The 19,726-nt window shown below is 36.1% G+C and overlaps 1 protein-coding gene across 1 annotated transcript in view; it reads left to right on the forward strand.

Annotated features, from left to right (window-relative positions):
• Htr2c (5-hydroxytryptamine receptor 2C) overlaps positions 1-19,434 on the forward strand; it is a 263,217-nt gene extending 243,783 nt beyond the window's left edge. The window contains exon 6 of the mRNA XM_004659115.2: positions 15,955-19,434. Within this exon, the coding sequence (XP_004659172.2) occupies positions 15,955-16,781 (827 nt within the window). The 3' untranslated portion in view covers positions 16,782-19,434. The remainder of the gene's footprint in view (positions 1-15,954) is intronic.
• Positions 19,435-19,726: the final 292 nt, after the last annotated feature.

Consider the following 19,726-nt stretch of genomic DNA (forward strand, 5'->3'; position numbering starts at 1 on the left):
AACCTTAATACATGAGTATGAATTTTAAGAGAAGTACTTACTGGGCAGTATGGTGAGCATAATATATGCATTTAGCCAGAAACCTGGAAGTGTTATACCCCTAGGGATCATGAACTCCTACATCACTGGTTTTCAGTACCAGGCAGGCATTCCCTCCTGTGGAGCTTGACTCCAGTCCAATTAATGAGCAGTTGGTTTCCTCCATAACAGATATGCTGCTATTGTACCCATTGGCTCATTTGACCTGGCTGGCCAGATTTAAGGCTGGCAGTGTTCACTGTTGTTTATTTCCACTGATGACTTATCTTTCTGCCATCGAACTGCAGGCAGCATAGCTTTCTCTAGCTTTCTGTCACCTGGTCTACACAGAGGTAGTTTTCAGCTCAGCTTCAGCAAGATTTCTCAATGACCTTGCAGCCCAAGCATGTGGAATCTTCAAAACAAGGGATTTACTATCTATTCCTGGTGAGAAACCAAGAGCCTTAGCAATGGTCTGTAATGTTTGGGAAGCATCATGGATGATTTCTCTGGCCAACAACTTAGTGGAAGGTATCTGATCCCTGCCACTGAAATTTTTCTAGGAACAATCTGTGGTTTCTGGGTGTACCATTGTCCAAAATAGTATGATTCTATATGACTTATTCATACCCTCTTCAAATTTGATTAACCTTCCCCCCACCCTTCCTTTACTCAATCTCTTCCCTGACCCCACTTAGGTCATTCTATCCCCAGTAATCTTTTCATCTATTTACATATATAAAAGACCAATCCCTTAAGTCTTCACCTCTCTTCCATCCCTCATAGCCTCTTTCTAGCTTATTGGCCTCTGCTATCAATTTTTACCCCAACTCACATACAAGTCTAAACATTTGTAGCCAGAATTCACATATGAGAGCAAACATGGTGTTTGGCATTCTGGGCATGAGTTACTTCACTTAGTATAAGCCTTTCCAGATCCATCCATTTTAGTGCAAATTTCATGATTTATTGTTCTTTACCACCGACTAGAACTCCATTGCATTAATGTAACATGTCTTCTTTATCTGTTCATCAGTTGAGGGGCATTTAGACTGGTTTAATTTCCTAGCTATTGTGAATAGAATGGCAATAAATATGAATATGTCAATATTTCTAAGGTAGTGAGACAAGTCCTTAGGATATATGCCTAGGAGTGGTATAGCTGGGTCATATGGTAAATTTATTTTTAGCTGTCTCAGGAACCTCCACATTGATTTCCACAATGGATGTATCAGTTTCCCTTTCCACCAACAGGGTAGAAGGATTCCCCTTTTTACGTATCCTAGCCAGCATTTTTTGTCATTCAATTTGTTGATGATAACCATTCTGACAGGAGAGATGGAATCTCAAAGTAGTTTTAATTACCATTTTCCTGATGGCTAAGGGTATAGAACATTTTTTAGATGTTTATAGGCCATCTGTATTTTTTTCTTTAAGACCTCTCTATTTAATTCCATAACCCATTTTTTCTTTTTTTTTTTTTCTTTTTGGTTTTGTGAGGTAGGGTCTCACTCTAGCCCAGGCTGACCTGGAATTCACTATGGAGTCTCAGGGTGGCCTCGAACTCACAGCAATCCTCCTACCTCTGCCTCCTGAGGGCTGGGATTAAAGGCATGTGCCACCACACCCGGCCCATAACCCATTTTTTAATTGGATTGTTTGATTTCTTATGATTTAGTTTTTTTATTTCTTTCTATATCCTGGATATTAATCTTCTGTCAGATGTAAAGCTGGAAAAGATTTTCTCCCATTCTGCAGGTTGCTGCTTTGTTCTATTCACAGGGTCCTTGGCTATACAAAAGCTTTTTAATTTGAGCCGGACATGGTGGCACATGCCTTTAATCCAAGCCCTTGGGAGGCAGAGGTAGGAGGATCACCATGAGTTTGAGGCCACCTTAAGAATACACAGTTAATTGCAGGTCAGTCTGAGCTAGAATGAGACCCTGCCTCAAAAAAAAAAAAAATTATAATTTTATGTTATCCCAGTGGTTTGTTAGCGGTTTTATTTCCTGAGCAACTGCAGTTATATTCAGAAAGTCATTATCATGTCAATATGTTGAAGGGTTTCCCCTAATGTTTCCTCTTGAAGTTTCCTGTCTGATATTAAGGTCTTTGAGTTATTTGGAACTGATTCTTGTGCATGGAGAGAGATAAGGATCTATTTTCATTCTTCTACATATAGAGATCCAGTTTTCCCTGCACCAGAGGCTGTCTTTTCTTCAGTGAATATCTTTGGCATGTTTTCAAAACTCAGATGGGTGTAGCTTCCCATACTTACATCTGGGCCCTCTCTACTGTTCCATTGATCTACATGTCTGTTTTTGTGCCAACTACTCTTAATCCTATTGTTCCTTTCCTCCCTATATCTGACTTTATCTTAGTTTTTCTAACTTCTTGATGTGCTATTTATTTAAAATATTTCTTTTTCCTCTTTACAGGTATATATTATTATAAACTTACCTCTTAGAACTGGTTTTGCTTTTTCCCATAAGGGACATGTTGTGCTTCAATTTTTGTCTATCTCAGGATATATTTTCATATTACTTTGACCTTGCCCAAAATATTCCTTTTAATTTTTACATGTTTGTAAACGTTTCAAAGTTCCTTCTGTTAAATTATAATCTCATGCCATCATAACCAGAAAAGATATCTGATATCACTTCACCCTTATTAAAATTTTTATGTCTACTACTTATTGTGGTTATTATTGTTGGTTTAGTGACTTTCCTGAAGAATATATCTATTCTTTGTCAGTGAAGTCTGTGCTCCATTAGCTTAGCAGCCATCTGGTAATTGGATAGAGATTAGTTTCAATGACTGGATCCAATAAAACTCTCTGTCCTTGCCAAGAGCTGAGTTTGGATGGGACATATCAACACTTAGCCAGGCAGTTTAAAACACTACCATGACCTTTACTTTCTGGTTACACAGAGCTTCAGGTCAGCCAGCAATGAGAGCTTAGGGTCATATAGGGACTTTTCAAAGGACAGCCTTTGTTTGGTTGGTGTTAATATTAACATATACATAACCCAGATTGTTAAAATGAAAAGTTAATAAATTCAGTTTCATCAAAATAAAAATCTCTTGTTTTTTAAATGGCATTGCTAAAGAAGTAAGAAGATATGCAGACACTCTAAAACATTCTTATGATATATTTGCAAATATATCAGTCAAAATATAGCATACAGAAAATATAAACACTCATACAATTAATTAATAAGGTCATAAACTCAATTAAAAAATAATAAAATCTTAACATCACCAAATAACATGTCCAAGTGGTAATAAGTACATGAAATAAGGCTGGAATAGTGGACCATAAGGACAATGACATTGTAAAATAACCATGAGAAATAGCTTCACTGCCACTAAAATTAAAATGGCTAAAATACAAAGGATCAACACTATTTATTTAATTTCTATGTGCTTTGATTTGTGTGTGTGTGTGTGTGTGTGTGTGTGTGTGTGTGTCTGTGTGAGTCTGTGTGTGTGTAGATACCTGTGTGCACACAAGTTTGTAGAGGCCAGAAGACAACCTTAGTGTCATTCCACGGGAAGGCCATTGATCTTGAAGTTTCTCATTGGCCTAGATGGCCAGAGAGCTCCTGTAATCCATTTGTTTATACCTCCACAGCACTGGGATTACAAATTTGCATCACCACATCTGGAATTTTGTAATATGAATTCCAGAGAAAAGGCTCAGTTCCTCAATGTTACAAGGCAAGTACTTTACCAACTTAGCTATCACCCCAGCCCTGGAAGCTTCTTAAAAAGTTAAACATATACCTTTCCTATCTTCCATCAATTATTATATATCCAAGGGGTTCAATGTATGTCCATAAAAACAATATATATATTAAAAATCTCAAGTCTCAGGCTGGAACGATGACTTAGCAGTTAAGGCATTTGCCTACAAAGCCAAAGGACCCTGGTTCTATTCTCCAGGACCCACGTAAGCCAGATGCACAAGGGGACACACACATCTGAAGTTTGTGGTGGCTGGAGGCCCTGGCATGCCCATTCTGTTTCTCGCTCTTAAATAAATAAAAGTTAAAATTTTTTTTTAAATATTTTTAAAAAAAAATCTCAAATCTCCATCAACAACTAAAAAGATTTTAAAACTCTGAAAATAAATGTTACATTTTTTTAGAAGCCTAGTGATAGAGCCTAAAATTTGGATGGAGTTAGACACACCTATTCAATTGTGCAAAATGAGTCATGCATGTATCCTTTATGACTCCATTGATGTGGTCATCCTGGAAGATATAAAACTAATCTGTGGTGATAGTTAACTAAATATTCAATTCTGGATGAAATTTGAATAGAAAGTAATAGAGCAATCTTTCTGCAGTATTGAAAATTCTACTATCACTGAAGTAGTGATTACACAGTTCTACAAACTTTAACCCCACACAAATAAGTTTGAAATCTATGTGACTTTTTGTCTTGATGAATTAGTCTAAATTAGGTAGATTTATTTACAAATGAAAAGATCATCAACAACCTAGAGGATATAACCAAGTGGTGTAATGTGGATTGATCTCAGAAAGAAAAGTAGAGAGAGATTGAGAAATGAAATGTTAAAACTGCAGACTTACTCTTGCCATATTCCTTAAATGTCAAGTAATAACTCAAAGACAAAAGTTCCCAAGATAGGTTATAATTCCTTATATCATATTTATAAATTAATCAATGAAAAAATACCTATGTTTTGGGAATATAAATGACTAATTGAGGGGTGTTATTATTATATTACATACGAAATAGTAGACAATGCAGCTGATCATAATGGTTCATAATATCATCTTTCTCTGTTTGTATATGCAATGCATGTAGTTATAGTACAATTTTTAGTATACTATCAATAATTTGTGTCCTCTGTCCCGCTGAGTTTCCTTGAAATCCCCCATCTTTTAAAACTTTGAAAAGATTTAGTTCTTGGCTTACAAGTTTTCTTTATTATTGTGCTTCTCCTGTTGCTTGCTCTTTATCTCCTTCTTTGTATGTCAGTTGCAAGTTCCTATTCTTTCTTCAAGATTCTTACTGACAAAACAGAGATCATTCATATTTAACTCTTTTATATAAGCAGTTATTGTTAAAACTCCCTCTGAACACTGCTTTTGCTCTATTCACAATTTGCAAATGTCATTTTTTAGTATATTTATCCCAAACATTTTTCTTATTTTCTGTTATTGCCCATGATCTATGTAGATTTCTATAAAGTAAATTTTAATTAACTGAATGAGGGTGGAGTGGGGGTGAATTCTTTAGTACAAATTATTTTTCATTGATTTCTTGTTTAATTCTCGTGTCGTCAAAGGACATGTCATATGTGATGTGCACCCTGAGATGTTTCTTGGGTAAACTTCATGCTCCAGCAGGATGAGCATACCATGCAGCATCCAATAAGACTCACTGTGCTTCCAGAAGCACTTGCTAGATTTGTCTGTAAATGTCAGCTGCCTCATGTTAGTAGATAGTAGTGTTCATATTTGTATATATTTTCTTTCTTTTTCTAATAGTATTTCATAGAAGAATGCTAACAGTGGCAATTATGACTGCCAATTTATTCATTACTTTCTATAATTCTGAGGTATTTTGTTTCAGATATTTTGCAGCCATGTTATTAGAAGAAAACAAAATTGGTATTATTATGCCTTACTGTTGAAGTCATTGTCCATTATATTGAGTACTCCATTCATCTCTGGTAGTATGTCTTGCCTTGAAGGATACACTGATAATAAAATGACCATTCTACCATTTGTATGGTGACTAACCACAAAATAAATTTTCCATAATTTCTCATTGTGTACCTATATACATTAATATTTAAAGTATAACTCTTTAGGCAATTCATAATCATATTTTTATTATACTCTAATCATTTTACCTTTTATCTGCTGCATCTGATCCAATTTTATAGAACTATTTGTGACTGGGTTGAATTCTTCCATCTTGATCTTTGTTTGCTATTTATTTCAGTTGTTCTTCTTCCATGATTCCTATTCCTTTGTTGCTAACTTCCTTTCTGAATATCAAAAAATAGCACTACATTGTAGTCTTTATAGAATTTTAGCTAATATATATTTTTCTTACTTTTAGTTTTTCTAAACATTACCATATGCTTTCTTATCTCATAATTATTCATCCCTAAAGTTAATAATGTAGCACTTTCCCACTTCTGACTTTAGACATGCAATAAACTTAAAAGTCTAATTTCATTTACTATGCATGTTACTCATTTTTTCATTGTCATATATGTTATTTCTGTCCATGACATAGGTATAAATTTAAATTATTTGAATTTCAAAACTTCATCTACCTTTTGAGAAATTAGAATAAAACAAAAGTAGCTTACTAGATTTTTTCAAATGCTTACCATTGCTTGTGCTTCTCTTACCTTCAGAAAATCTAATTTCCACTTGGTCTTCCATCAGCCTTGAGGACTTCTATTAGCATGCCATTTAGTGAAAGTCTGTTGGAAACAAATTCAGCTTTACTGTATCTGTAAAAGATCTAACTCAGACCTTCATTATGAAGGCTACTGTTGTAGTTTGAATGTATGTCCTCCAGTAGACTTAGGTATTAACTTGTCTTTCTAGCGGCTTGGCTGGAGGAGGTGTCACAGAAGGTGAATGGATCCTGGAGTCCAGACCTAAAGTGTCACAGGGGGTGGATCTGATTTCTAGTTCAAAGTGGGCACAGCAGTCTGAGGTATGCTAGGGACCCTGCTGTTTTACTGTCCATTTTTGCTTGCTTGTGATGCTGGCTCTTTACTGGTGTCTCTCTTTTTGGTTCAATGAAATGGAAGCATCTTCTTCTGCCACTGATCGACTTCCCCCTGCATTGGGGAGATTAAATAAACCCTTCCTCCTATAAACTGTGTCTGGTATAGATGCTCATCCCAGCAATGTAGAGCTGAGTACAACTATGTTCTGAGTTCACAAATATATCTTAGTTTATTATTATTATTTGTCTTTCAAGATGGCTTATGATCTTGTATCCTTTGGTTTTTAATGTGAAGTCCTTGAGTATTCTTATATTAATCCTTCTCAGTTGTGTCATTTTCTTTAGCTATTTTTTAGAGTTTTAAATTTACATGGTCCATTAATGATCGGTTTGATGTGATACTCAGGTTTATTTATGTTGGTTTGTAATGCTAATGGTTTTATGAGCTATACAGACTTACATATAAAATTTTCACAAACTCTGGCAAGCTTTTATTAAGATTTCTTTAAACATTTTCTTTCCCCTTCTTTCTTCTTTATTTCTGAAATATTATTTACATGTATATTAAATTTCTTGGTATTACCCCACCAGCTAGGGAAAATATATTTCTGTAATTTATTTCCCTATTTTCTAATTCAGATTGAGTAATTTGTATGAATATATCTTCAAGTTCATGGTTCTGTTCTTCCCTTATCTCAAACCATCTCTTAAATTCCATGGGCAAGGCATAGAAGTAGGAGCCATACAGGGGTTGATAGCCAGAAGCATTTGTGCATGTTCCATCCAGGTCCCTAGTTGTGGGCTAGGTTGCTCAAGGACACATGAAACACCTTAAGTTCTAGTCCAGTCACAACAGTTAACTCTTCCCTCTTCCTCATTTGTCATTTCTCATTAATCACCATATAATTCCCATGGTACTTCCTGAAGATCTAAAAAAATCCATTCATGCCTTTTAATCCCCTCTGTCTTCTTACACTTAGATTTTCCTCTTCACCCTATATAGTTACTATGTAGTAATCTCTTTTTTTGTGAATTAAAGAATTGAGGCCACCTTTTACCTAAGGTTTTATTTAACACTCAAGTGTACATCTTTCCCTGGTATTCTTGTTTATGTCCTACAACTTCAAGTTTATTGTTCTGCATATTTTTCTTATAGCATATGAGTGCTCAACTCTCTGATTTTATTTGGGAGTATGTGTGTGTGTGTGTTTGAGTGTTCATGTGGAGGTCAGGGGACACCCTTATGTGTTGGTCTTTGATAACTACCTTGTTTGAAACACGCTGTCTTTGTTTTTTGCTGCTAAATATGCCAATCTAGCTAAACCCAAAGGTTTAGGGAATTCTCTTTACTCCACCTCCCATTCGGTCATAGGAGCACTGACATTAAACATCCATGCTACTGCGTCTGTTCAGCTTTATGTGGGTTCTAGGTATCCAAACTCAGGGCCTCATAGTGGCACAGAATCAACACAGATTTGTGTAGCCCCTTTGTGTATCCAGTCAATGAGTCATCAAATATTACCACAAATTTATCATTTTTGTCCTTTTCTTACCTTCTCTATAAGCCCTGATCATTACTGCCGCCCATTCATGCTACCAACTCTTCCACTAAAAATAATCACCATTCTTCTATCCTAGGGTCATTTTCCATTTTTTTTTTTTTTTAATTTTAACTCCTTCGAGAATTTAGCAACCATGAGTAACCTTTCTTTTCTGTATTTTTGAGTTCCTTTACTCCATTAGCTTTGCTTTTAATATGTAAGCTCCTTATCATACTGTAAATATAAATTCTTCAGTCTGTTAGCTTATAGCAGTAATGTAACCTTCTTTCTGTGATCCCTCAAATTTGTCCTCCTCATGCCCTCAGCCATGTTGTAGTTGAATACCAGAACTTCCCTTAACTACTTCTCTAGAAAATAATTACCCATGTCTCCTTTACCATCCATTGGCATTTCTTTTGGCATTTAGCTATCTTCTTCTGCTTTCCTGCTTGACATGTTCTCATTTAGATCAAATTGTGTCCAAGTTGTGTAAAGATTTATTTTCAGCACCACACTTGCAATCCCTGTCCTACATCCATGTATGTCGGTACTTCTCCTCTTGACAAAGTCAAAAACTCCTGAGGGTTAGCATTTAAATTCCTTGAAATTCTAACTATACTAACACCATAACTAAACTAGCTATCAAATCTATAATATGTGTTTCTTTCTTTATATTTTAGTGATATTATCATCTGAAATTTGAGGCAGTTCTGCTTGTCTATATTTTTCTATATTCTTCTCTCATAATTGTCCTTCATCTTAGGCTGTTGACTGCTATATTCATAGGACTCATTCCAGGAGGTATCAGTTTGATATTACATTGTATGGTCCTATTCAGTATCATCAAAAAATGTGTTCCAGAGCTGGAGAGATGGCTTAGTGGTTAAGCACTTGCCTATGAAGCCTAAGGACCCTGGTTCGAGGCTTGACTTTCCAGGACCCACGTTAGCCAGATGCACAAGGGGGTGCATGTGTCTGGAGTTCGTTTGCAGTGGCTGGAAGCCCTGGCGCACCCATTCTCTCTGTCTCTCTATCTGCCTCTCTCTCTCTGTGTGTCTGTAGCTTTCAAATGAATAAATAAAAATAAAAAAATTAAAAATTAAAAAATGTGTTCCATGCTAAACAACTCATGAAAATATGTACCTCTATGAGCAGTAAAATCACTTCACTGAATGAACCTTAGTGGTTAAGGTACATGCCTGTGAAGCCAAAGGACCCAGGCTCAATTCCCCAGTACCCATGTAAGCCAGATGGCACATATGTCTGGAGTTCATTTGCAATAGCTGGAGGCTCTGGTGAACCCAATCTCTGTGTCTGTCTATCTCTCTCTCTCCTTGCAAATAAATAAAATAAAATAAAATAAAATAAAATAAAATAAAATAAAATAAAATAAAATAAAAATGTACATCTGAAATGTTTCTTAAATTCAACAGCAATTTTTCTCAGCTGTAGTTTCACTTTGATGCTGGTCTAGTTGTCCAAAAGTATTTATTCTTTCATCTTCCATGGAACAATTTACTTATTATCCCTTGGTTCCATAGTTACCTTCTTGTTTCAAGAATAAAGCAACCACCAAAAGAAGCTGATGGGTGGAAATTTTTAATTTTTTTTAATTTTAGCTTAGAGTGTTGAAGAGAAGCTTCATGATGGCAGGGTAAAGCTTGGCATGAGCAGAGGCTGAACATCACATCTGCCAGAGGAGGTGGAAAATAATGGAAAAGGTCTGATCCCAATTATGGCTAGGAGGAGCTGGCTATAACATCCCTAAGGCATCCTTCAACTATCACCTCCTCCAGCAAGGCTCTACCTCCCAAATTGCCATCAGCTGAGGACTAACTATTTAAAACATATGAGTTTATGGGTAATATCTAATACAAACAAGAACATTTGGCAATACTCCATTACAACTGTTTTTTATTAACCAAAACTGGATATCATTTTGGAAAACAAGGAAATTTTTTAATTCTAGAATTTTCTGTGGCATTTGAAACTGTTGAGATTTTTCTTCAGAGCACTCCCTCACTTTGGCTAATTATGATTTTTTTTTCATTTTTAAAAATACATATTTGACAATTTTATATGTATATTTAATATATTTTATCATACTCACCCCATTGCCCTTTGTTGTTCCCTTCCTCTCCCACGGAACTTCTTCTTCCTCCCAACTAGTCTTTTCCTACTTTTATCCTTTCATGTCTTTTATTTTGACTCACTTATTTTAATTAGATTGACTTGAATAAGCATTGATGAGAGATTTACCACAGTATGGAAATATATATTTTTTCATTTGCATAGTATTTCACATTGCTAATAATCACTTTGCAAATATTACTACTTGTGACTTTGTTCTTCGTAGAAGGTGTCAAAACAGCTTTTCAGACCAGACAGTGAGAGCTACTGAACACTACTATATACTCAACAATGATTATAAGACATTATCAGACACTATTGTAATATACATCATAAATGAAAGGATGATAAAATTTAGAAGAAATGATTTAAGAATCATTAACAAATGATATTGTTATATGATGGTTTGAAAAAAACTTATCTGTGTTGCTTGAATCCAAGGTTTCAGAAAATAATATAAGCATATTTATAACATAGTCTAGACTTACCTTTTACAGTAAATTATTTCACTGAATGAATTATTATGAGATGATGATAAGATAATCCATATAAAGTATATAATGCAAATGAAGTAGAAGAGTCAGTAGCATAATTATAAGTGATAGTAGAATCAGCAGAAGTAGCCACAGTAGTTTTTGGTATTGCTATGTTAACTTTGATTTCCAATACATTAGCCATAGTAATAATGCAAGGAATTTTCAACAAAAGTCGAAATACACATTACTGAATTCATTATTTCTTAAATGTTAAGATTTATATATTTACTGATCATATTTACTCCAAGTATAATAGTCTTAATAATTAATTATTACATTAACATTTAGGTCATTTTTTAAGATTTATGAGAACCAAATAAGATCATGCATGCAAAATGTTTTACTATTTATTAGTTTAAATAGTACCTGAAATTTGTGGCAAAATATTATAAGTTGTCTTTGCTGTTTCAAATATTTTGAGAAAGGTGATATGGACTTATAGATGTTAACCTCAGAAACATTAAATGATTTCACTTAATAATCTTTTATATATTTATTATCTGGATTGCATTCAATAATATATGGAAGTATACTTAAAAGATTTTTATGGGCTGGAGAGATGGCTTAGCGGTTAAGTGCTTGCCTGTGAAGCCTAAGGACCCCAGTTCAAGGCTCGGTTCCCCAGGTCCCACGTTAGCCAGATGCACAAGGGGGCGCACACGTCTGGAGTTCGTTTGCAGAGGCTGGAAGCCCTGGCGCGCCCATTCTCTCTCTCTCCCTCTATCTGTCTTTCTCTCTATGTCTGTCGCTTTCAAATAAATAAATTAAAAGTGAACAAAAAAAAATTTAAAAAAAAAGATTTTTATATATTTGTTTCAGGGTGTAACAAATAGGAAGAACTCAGTAAAAAGTGATTCTCATTATTGCAATTGCTGCTGCTACCTGGTATATCCAATGGTAGTTCATTTACACTTTTCTTTCTTGGTCAAGTCAAGGAGTCCAAAACTATCAAAATCACCCCTTTATATCTGTCCAATTAATTTTCTGAAGTTAACATTATCAAATAAGAAGAGCATTTCAGAATAATACATTTGAGGTATCTCACTGGTAGTAGCACTGTTATATATACATAATGGCATAATAACATATGAATTACTATTGATTGAATGAAAATGCTATAAGAAAGACTTTATGCATTTATTAAGTTTGCTCTCCAGAGTCTAAATACCTTCATTTACTAATATAAAACAGCAGCTCTCAAATTATTTGGTTTAAGGGCCTGCTTTGTGCTCTTTAAAATTCTTCAGGTTCCAAAGGGCTTTTGGAATATGGATTGTACCTATTAGCATTTATGATATTAGAAAGCAAAACAGAAATGTTTAAAAATTTGATGAAACCTGTTATTCTAAACAGAAGAGGCCTATTTAATGTCAACATAAGTAACATCAATTTATAAACGTCAACTGTAATTTCAAAACTCCACAAAGGAGAACTTTTTTTTTACACTTTTTAAAATTTCTTTGATGTCTATTTTGATTCAAATATAGCCAAATTCTCACATATGTATAGACATTCAACCTATCATAGCACATTGAAATTTATGAAGAAAAACACACAAACTTAAACACAGAAAGTTGGAAAATGGAGTTGGGTATATACCAATGATTCCATCACTTGGGAAGTACAGAGAAGAGCATCAGAACTTCAAGGTGAGCCTTGTTACTTAGTGAGTTCAAGGCCAGTTGGAGTTACATGAGCACCCGCCCCCCCAAAAAGAGAGTCTCAGAGGTCCCAAGGTCCTTGGATCACAGCTTGAGAACTGCTAACACTACATTTTAAGTTTTGAAAATATTAAGCAATGTTTTTAAAGTATAGAATCAAATCTTGCATAGTATATTATTAATGTTGCTTATATTACTATTGTTGCTATTGTTGTTTATGATATTCTGATATTTCCAAAAAATGAATTTCTTCTTGTTTGTTGACTGCATTCATGGTTTCCTAAAACAAAATTTATGGTGGTACAGATTTGGTAAAAATACATCATCAAATTATATCTTATATAGGGTTTTAAACCAACTGAATATAATGACTTTTCCATCTGTATTATCCATAAGGTATATGGCTCAGTGACAGGCACAGAGAATAGACTCAATAAATGGCATCTATCAGAGTCATCCTTTCCTCAATATATGTCCTCAATATATGTAAAATTATATAAATAGATGTCCAGGGAAAATTAGCCTCACCTATTCAATAAAACATTGTTACCCTCTCTTCTCCCTTGATATGGGCTATGTTTAGAGCCTTGAGTCCCTTGAGAAGGTCAGTAAATCTATTAGCAGAAGGAAGTTTACAGTCGTCCAGATCTGGGCTCCGAGTGATGACAATTTGTGACAATCTTACAGCCTTCCCCAGAGACTTCAAGTCTTTAGGGTACCTAGAAGATTGTGTGGCATTTCCCTTATGAACATGTACTCCACAACTAGGTACATCTACTTCAGACAGGGATCCTCCAAAGGGAAGACAAACTCAAGCATCAGGCTCTGACACCCACATTGATATGGGGTAAAGAAGGCAGAAACTGGAGAAGCATCACCTCTCCTGTATCCTCTCCTGCTCCTGCTATATCAATTTTCTTCCAGAATTTTCTTAGAAAACAACCTTCTTCCCTATGATTACACCAAAGTACTGAGTATTTAACTTGGGCCCAACCCTTTGCTCCAAAAACCATGATTCCAAAATTAGTAATAGCAACCAAGTCTTAGAGTCTTTTCTCATCTGTAGTCTTAGTAAAGAAGTTATTGTCTATTTCAAAAAGCAACCCTATGTCTTATTTATAGATCCAGGAATGATTTATAAATTTATTGCCTATCTTGTTACATTCATACTTCCATTCACTTCTTCAATATTATTTTGAAACAATTCTCACATATCTTGATACTTCATTCATAAATATTTCTGACTATACAACTGATAATATAGAACATTTTCCACAAAGCACATTGTCAACATCCCACCTAAAAGGCAATGTGCAATTATGATATATTATCACTGAATGACCAGTTATTGGTCAAATTTCCAATGTGTCAAAAATATCTTTCAAAATCTGTTTGCATTGTGAATCCAACCTGGTCTACCTGCTGTGATTATCTAATATGGCTTTCAGATTCCTCTTCTTTACCATTTGTAAATATTTCGGAAAAACTTTTCCTTAATTCCATGTTAACCTCCCTAGACTTTCATAAAATTTCTCATGACCAACTGTTCACCAAAACATTGCATGGAGAAGCCAATACTGGCTTCTTTGTGGCAGTATTTATCTGTTCAATTCTCTAGAGATTACCTTACATCTATGACTCTTCAATATATGTTCTAATAATACCAGCTGGCACCTTTCCTCTTAGTCATTTTTTTAAAAATTCTGAAGAAATTTATCCTTTCTAAACATCAGGTAGCCATGGTGGCTGCTTGTAATCCCAGCACATGGGAGGCAGAAACTGAATCCCCAGGACCAGCACACTAACTAAACTATAGCTGAATTGGTGAGCCTTGAGTTTAAGTGAGAGACCCTGCCTCAGTGAAATAAAGTGATTAAGGAAGATACCCCACATCAATCTCTGGTCTATACGTGCACACACACATGTTCATGCACACTTATACATACATGCTTCCACATGGGTAGACACATACATGGACACCATGTGTACACAGAAAAATACAGAAGTATGATCCATATGTTTTCGCTGCACTCTGTAATCCCAAGTACCTATCGAAAATCTCCAAATATTTCATTAAATTTGGTGAAAAATTCCCTCTCTCTTTCTCTTCTGGCACCACTCTTCCAAACTAGGGCTCAATGATAGAACATAGTGGGATGGGCCAATGCATTGCCAGAAGAGACTTTCTTTCTGTTTACGTCATCTACAGTTTTGGATGCCTGTTTCTACTTTCTTGCAAGCTATGTCTAGGTCCTGAGGTGTAGACAGGCATGAACCAGTATCCCGAGGAACCTTGACATATCTGTTGTTGCTTCTCACATGGCCACTTATTTCATTCTGTAAAGAAGGCCTGTTGTATTATAAATTCAAGATCTGAGGAAAAAGACTTAAATGCCATTTTACAAATATTCTTTTGATATCTTTCTGGAGAGAAACCGTCAATCAACATTGACTAACGCCCCACCCCCAGGAAAATACCCTGTATGTGTAAGCCACTAAATACAAAAAAATTCAATTTCATCTGTAGGTTAATGACATTTCTTTTGTGTTCTTTAAACCCTTTCTCTGTCCCTTTTTCATCTCCCTTTCCTGTCTCTTCCCCTCTGTTTCCCTCTCTCTCTCTCTCCTCTCTCTTCTTTCTCTTTCTCATCTCTCCCTTCTCTCCTATCTCTTTCTCTCCTCCCTTCCCCCTTTCTCTGTTTTGCATTGGACAAAGGAGGTACATATCTAGCCTCACTTTGTCTCTTGACCTTGAAACCATGTTGCTGATGCTCCCCACCACCACGCATACAAATGCACACAAGGCCTTGCTAAGGAGGTAATCATTTGTTTCAGCTTATGGACTACTATTTGCATAATGATGAAAGAGGACCCAGCTAAGTCTCATAGTTACTACTGTAGGTGGCATACATTTCTATTGTCCTTGACAATAGGCTCACAGAGCTATGATGAACTCTAGTGGTTTTACTGAGGACAGAGGTAAAGTTATCCCTGATCCAACAAGTATTTATTGAGTGCATTCTCTGAGCCAGGACAGTGCTAGGGAATACAAATAGAACAAAAATAATAGCCCGCTCTTAGATACAACTCCATCTGTAACAGCTTGCCCCAATGATGGCGATTCAACCCCTCCTCCATCAATTTCCGGGGAAAGCCGCCGTTTTCTATTACCACATTGCAACTCTTTCATGACTGCCTGTTAAGCTGTGAATAGCTTTCAACAAACATCAAGTCTAGATTTCATTTGGTTAAATGCTAATGAATGAATTGTGCCATTGTCCAAATGCATTCCAGCCTTCCATGCAGCTGTAAGGAACTACCGCCTTTGTATTCCCTTAGGTGTCTCAGTTCCTATCCCCGTGATCGGGCTGAGGGATGAGGAGAAAGTGTTCGTGAATAATACGACGTGCGTGCTCAACGACCCGAATTTCGTTCTCATCGGCTCTTTCGTGGCATTCTTTATCCCGCTAACGATTATGGTGATCACGTACTTCCTGACGATCTACGTTCTGCGCCGACAAGCTCTGATGCTCCTGCGAGGCCACACCGAGGAGGAGCTGCCTGGTATCAGCCTGAACTTTCTGAAGTGCTGCAAGAAGAATACTGAAGAAGAGAACCCCGCAAACCCCAGCCAAGATCCGAACCCACGCAAACGGAAGAAGAAAACCAAACGTCCCAGGGGCACCATGCAGGCGATCAACAATGAAAGGAAAGCTTCCAAAGTCCTTGGCATTGTATTCTTTGTCTTCCTGGTTATGTGGTGCCCCTTTTTCATTACCAATATTCTGTCGGTTCTGTGTGGAAAAGCCTGTAACCAAAAGCTCATGGAAAAATTGCTGAATGTGTTTGTCTGGATTGGCTATGTTTGCTCGGGAATCAATCCTCTGGTGTACACTCTCTTCAACAAAATTTACCGAAGGGCTTTCTCCAACTATTTGCGTTGCAATTATAAGCCTGAGAAAAAGCCTCCTGTCAGACAGATTCCTAGGGTGGCTGCCACTGCTTTGTCTGGGAGGGAGCTTAATGTGAACATTTATCGCCATACCAATGAACCTGTGATTAGAAAAGCTAATGACAACGAGCCTGGTATAGAGATGCAGGTGGAGAATTTAGAGCTCCCAGTAAACCCCTCCAATGTGGTTAGTGAAAGGATTAGTAGTGTGTAAGCCCAGCAGCACAGTCCTCTTAGAGGCAAGCTACACTGTAAGAAAATTTTATCCTTTCCCTTTCCTGTCTGCCATAACTAATGTAAATACTGCTGTGTGGAAAAGTGTTTTTATATATAGCTTTGCAACCCTGTACTTTACAATCACGCATACACCAGTGAGATTTAGAGTTCTATATTTGCTGTTTATAATAGATGGAAACTAAGTTATTTTGATTCCTCGATGACTAGTGTTTGTCTTTCCTCTCCCTCCCCTCCTCCCTCCCTCCCTTCCTTCCTCCTTGTTTTCTTTTCTTCCTTCCTGTCACTGTTTTCTTTTTGGGGGGATGGTATGTGGAAATGTTGATGTTCATCTCAGGTGGCATTTGCAGGAGACCAGAATGATACACATGACAGTGGTTACAATTCAAACCACACTAAAATTGACAGTCAGTGGCATCTTTTCCAGGTTAATGGTAAATATGGACTTTAAATTTTCTCTCCGCTCATCTATACATGTAAATTCAGTAAGATAGGTTCTGCCTAGTGAACATCATCCATCAGTGATACAAAGGCAGATCTTAGCCTCGTTATCACACATGGGGCAAAATTTGACATTGTCAGAATGTTGTGTCGGTATTTTGCTGCAATGTCTGTCCCCAAACATAGTGGTATTTTAACATAGCAGCTTGTTAACCAGGACTACAGAAGTGGAAGGATGATAAAGAGATATATACACCAAAAAAGCTTTTCACTTCTTAAGGACAATGTTCAAATTCTGATTATGACAACAATCAAACTGGAATTAGTGTTTTCATTCTGGTCCTTAGTAAATACCTAATTCCATGACTAAACTGGGAAATGAAATCCCAGAGTTATTTCCCAATTCCAGGATTCAACATCAATTGGGTTTTGATCTCAGAATTCTGGAAATTTGTGTGCTACACACAGAGTGAAATTTACATTTGAGCCTTATTAAAATATTTTCTTAATTGTGGTACCTCTGTCTATAGGACCTAATTTAGCAGTCCATTCTTAAGTAAAACTAGTATCAGGAGGGTAGATGACCGACTGAAAGCTTGGAAGTTTTACTTGATTAAGGACTACCGACTTAGGCCCTTAGAATGTGAAAAAGATAATTCAAAAGAAGCTTTTACTGAACTCTGGGACTAACAGACACACAGAGTTCCCATTTGGATTTTAAACAAAATTTATCTCATTTGCAGATCCTTCCAAACTCTCTAGTGCAGGAAAAGGCTGCAGCTAATTTGTGAAAGTGGCAAGCTCTTCATTGTGCTGCAATTATGTACCAGAAGTTTAAATGCTCGTTAAAAAATCGTGTTGTGTTAGAATAAGTGTTGGCCATCATTTCATTTGTGGGCCTGCTGCTCTCTAAGAATTCAGTGCCATTTTAATAGTTTGTAAACCATGAAAGGTTTTCAAACCTTGCTAAAGTCCGGCCATTGAGCCTATACTGTGTGCAGAGTATACATGTGTTCTCAGTAACTGTGTTTCCATCTGTGTCCATTTCACACAACTGTGGATAAATTTCTGAAGAATTCATGATGCTATTATGCCTAACAGTTACTTGCACATGTTGGAGTGTACCTCTTAGTATCTTAAAATTGGTGAATGAAGAATCTGAATTTTTCAAATCCCTGGTATGTTTCCTCAACACACAGCATAGGTAAATCCAACCATCTGCCATGGGAGCAGTGGGAGAGTGGCTGTATTTGAGGAAACTCAGTCTCTGTTTGACTTACAACACTGCCAAATGTCAGTCAATTGCTTGAGCATGCCCAAATATAACTTGGAAGTAAAGTCTACCTGCCTGTTAGGTCAGTTGAACTGCATGTTAAAACAATTCTCTGAAAATGAAGAGATGTTCTAATTCTTACTGAAATGAAAATGTCTGAAGAAACCCAGCATGCATACAGCATGAGTTCTCAACATACAGATGGTGCTCTGCATGTACGCCACGTATGTTGCATGAATCCACCAATTTGTATTAATGTAGGGCAGAGTAGCTGATATCAAAAAGAGGGCTGGAGAAAATCCCTCAGCAGTCTTTAAAAGACATTCAGATCTGAAGAATTGTATTAGAGAAAATTGGAAACATCTGATTTCTTTCTCAATTATCAGGGCAAGCTCATAGCACATGTTTTACAGAGAAATAAAATATAAACCACGGATTTCCAAAAGCACTAGCAATAAGTTGAATGATAATAGCTTACAGCACATTTGCTAATAATTCTTATGTCATCAAGTAGTAGTACTTAATAGTACCCAATACAGTAATTTCTTCAACTTGTGTGCTATTCGTAAGTTCTGTGCAGTTTGGTATGAAACAAAAATACCCATTTGGATATCAATCTTACACTTCAATGTTAAATCTATAAACTTTTATAAATGTTTTAAAACACTCCATGTGATAAATGTAAAAGTGGTGAATTTACTGTCAAATCATTTTGATGTACTATTATATATGTGTATCTGTTTAAGACACGTGCAACAGACTGCCTTATATTATTTCCTGTAATTTTCCTCCTTTGTCAAATGGTACCTTTTGTGAATGGTTGTGAAGTGTTGTCTTATTCCCAATTCCTGTATGTTCCACTCCAGGTTTTTGTGATACTTCCTATTAATTTATTAAATTTATTAAATGTTGGCTACCATGTCATGTGTCTTTTTCTCATTCCAACTATTGAGAAAAAATATTCCCCTTCATCACATTTTCTTTGAAAAGTAAATTGAATTCTGTAAGTTTGCAAAATGAAACTATCAGAAAATACCCCTTACTCTGATCAATTATATACATATTGCATTAGTTACTTTATCATTTCTGTGAGCAAATACCTGGCCAGAAGCAACCTGTGAAAGGAAAAGGTTTAATTTGGACTCAAGGTGAAGTTCCTTGGTGGGGAAGACATGAAGGCAAGAACAAGGAATCTGCTCATTACATTTCAG

Source organism: Jaculus jaculus, chromosome X, assembly GCF_020740685.1.
Source record: "Jaculus jaculus isolate mJacJac1 chromosome X, mJacJac1.mat.Y.cur, whole genome shotgun sequence".
Lineage (NCBI taxonomy): Eukaryota > Metazoa > Chordata > Mammalia > Rodentia > Dipodidae > Jaculus > Jaculus jaculus.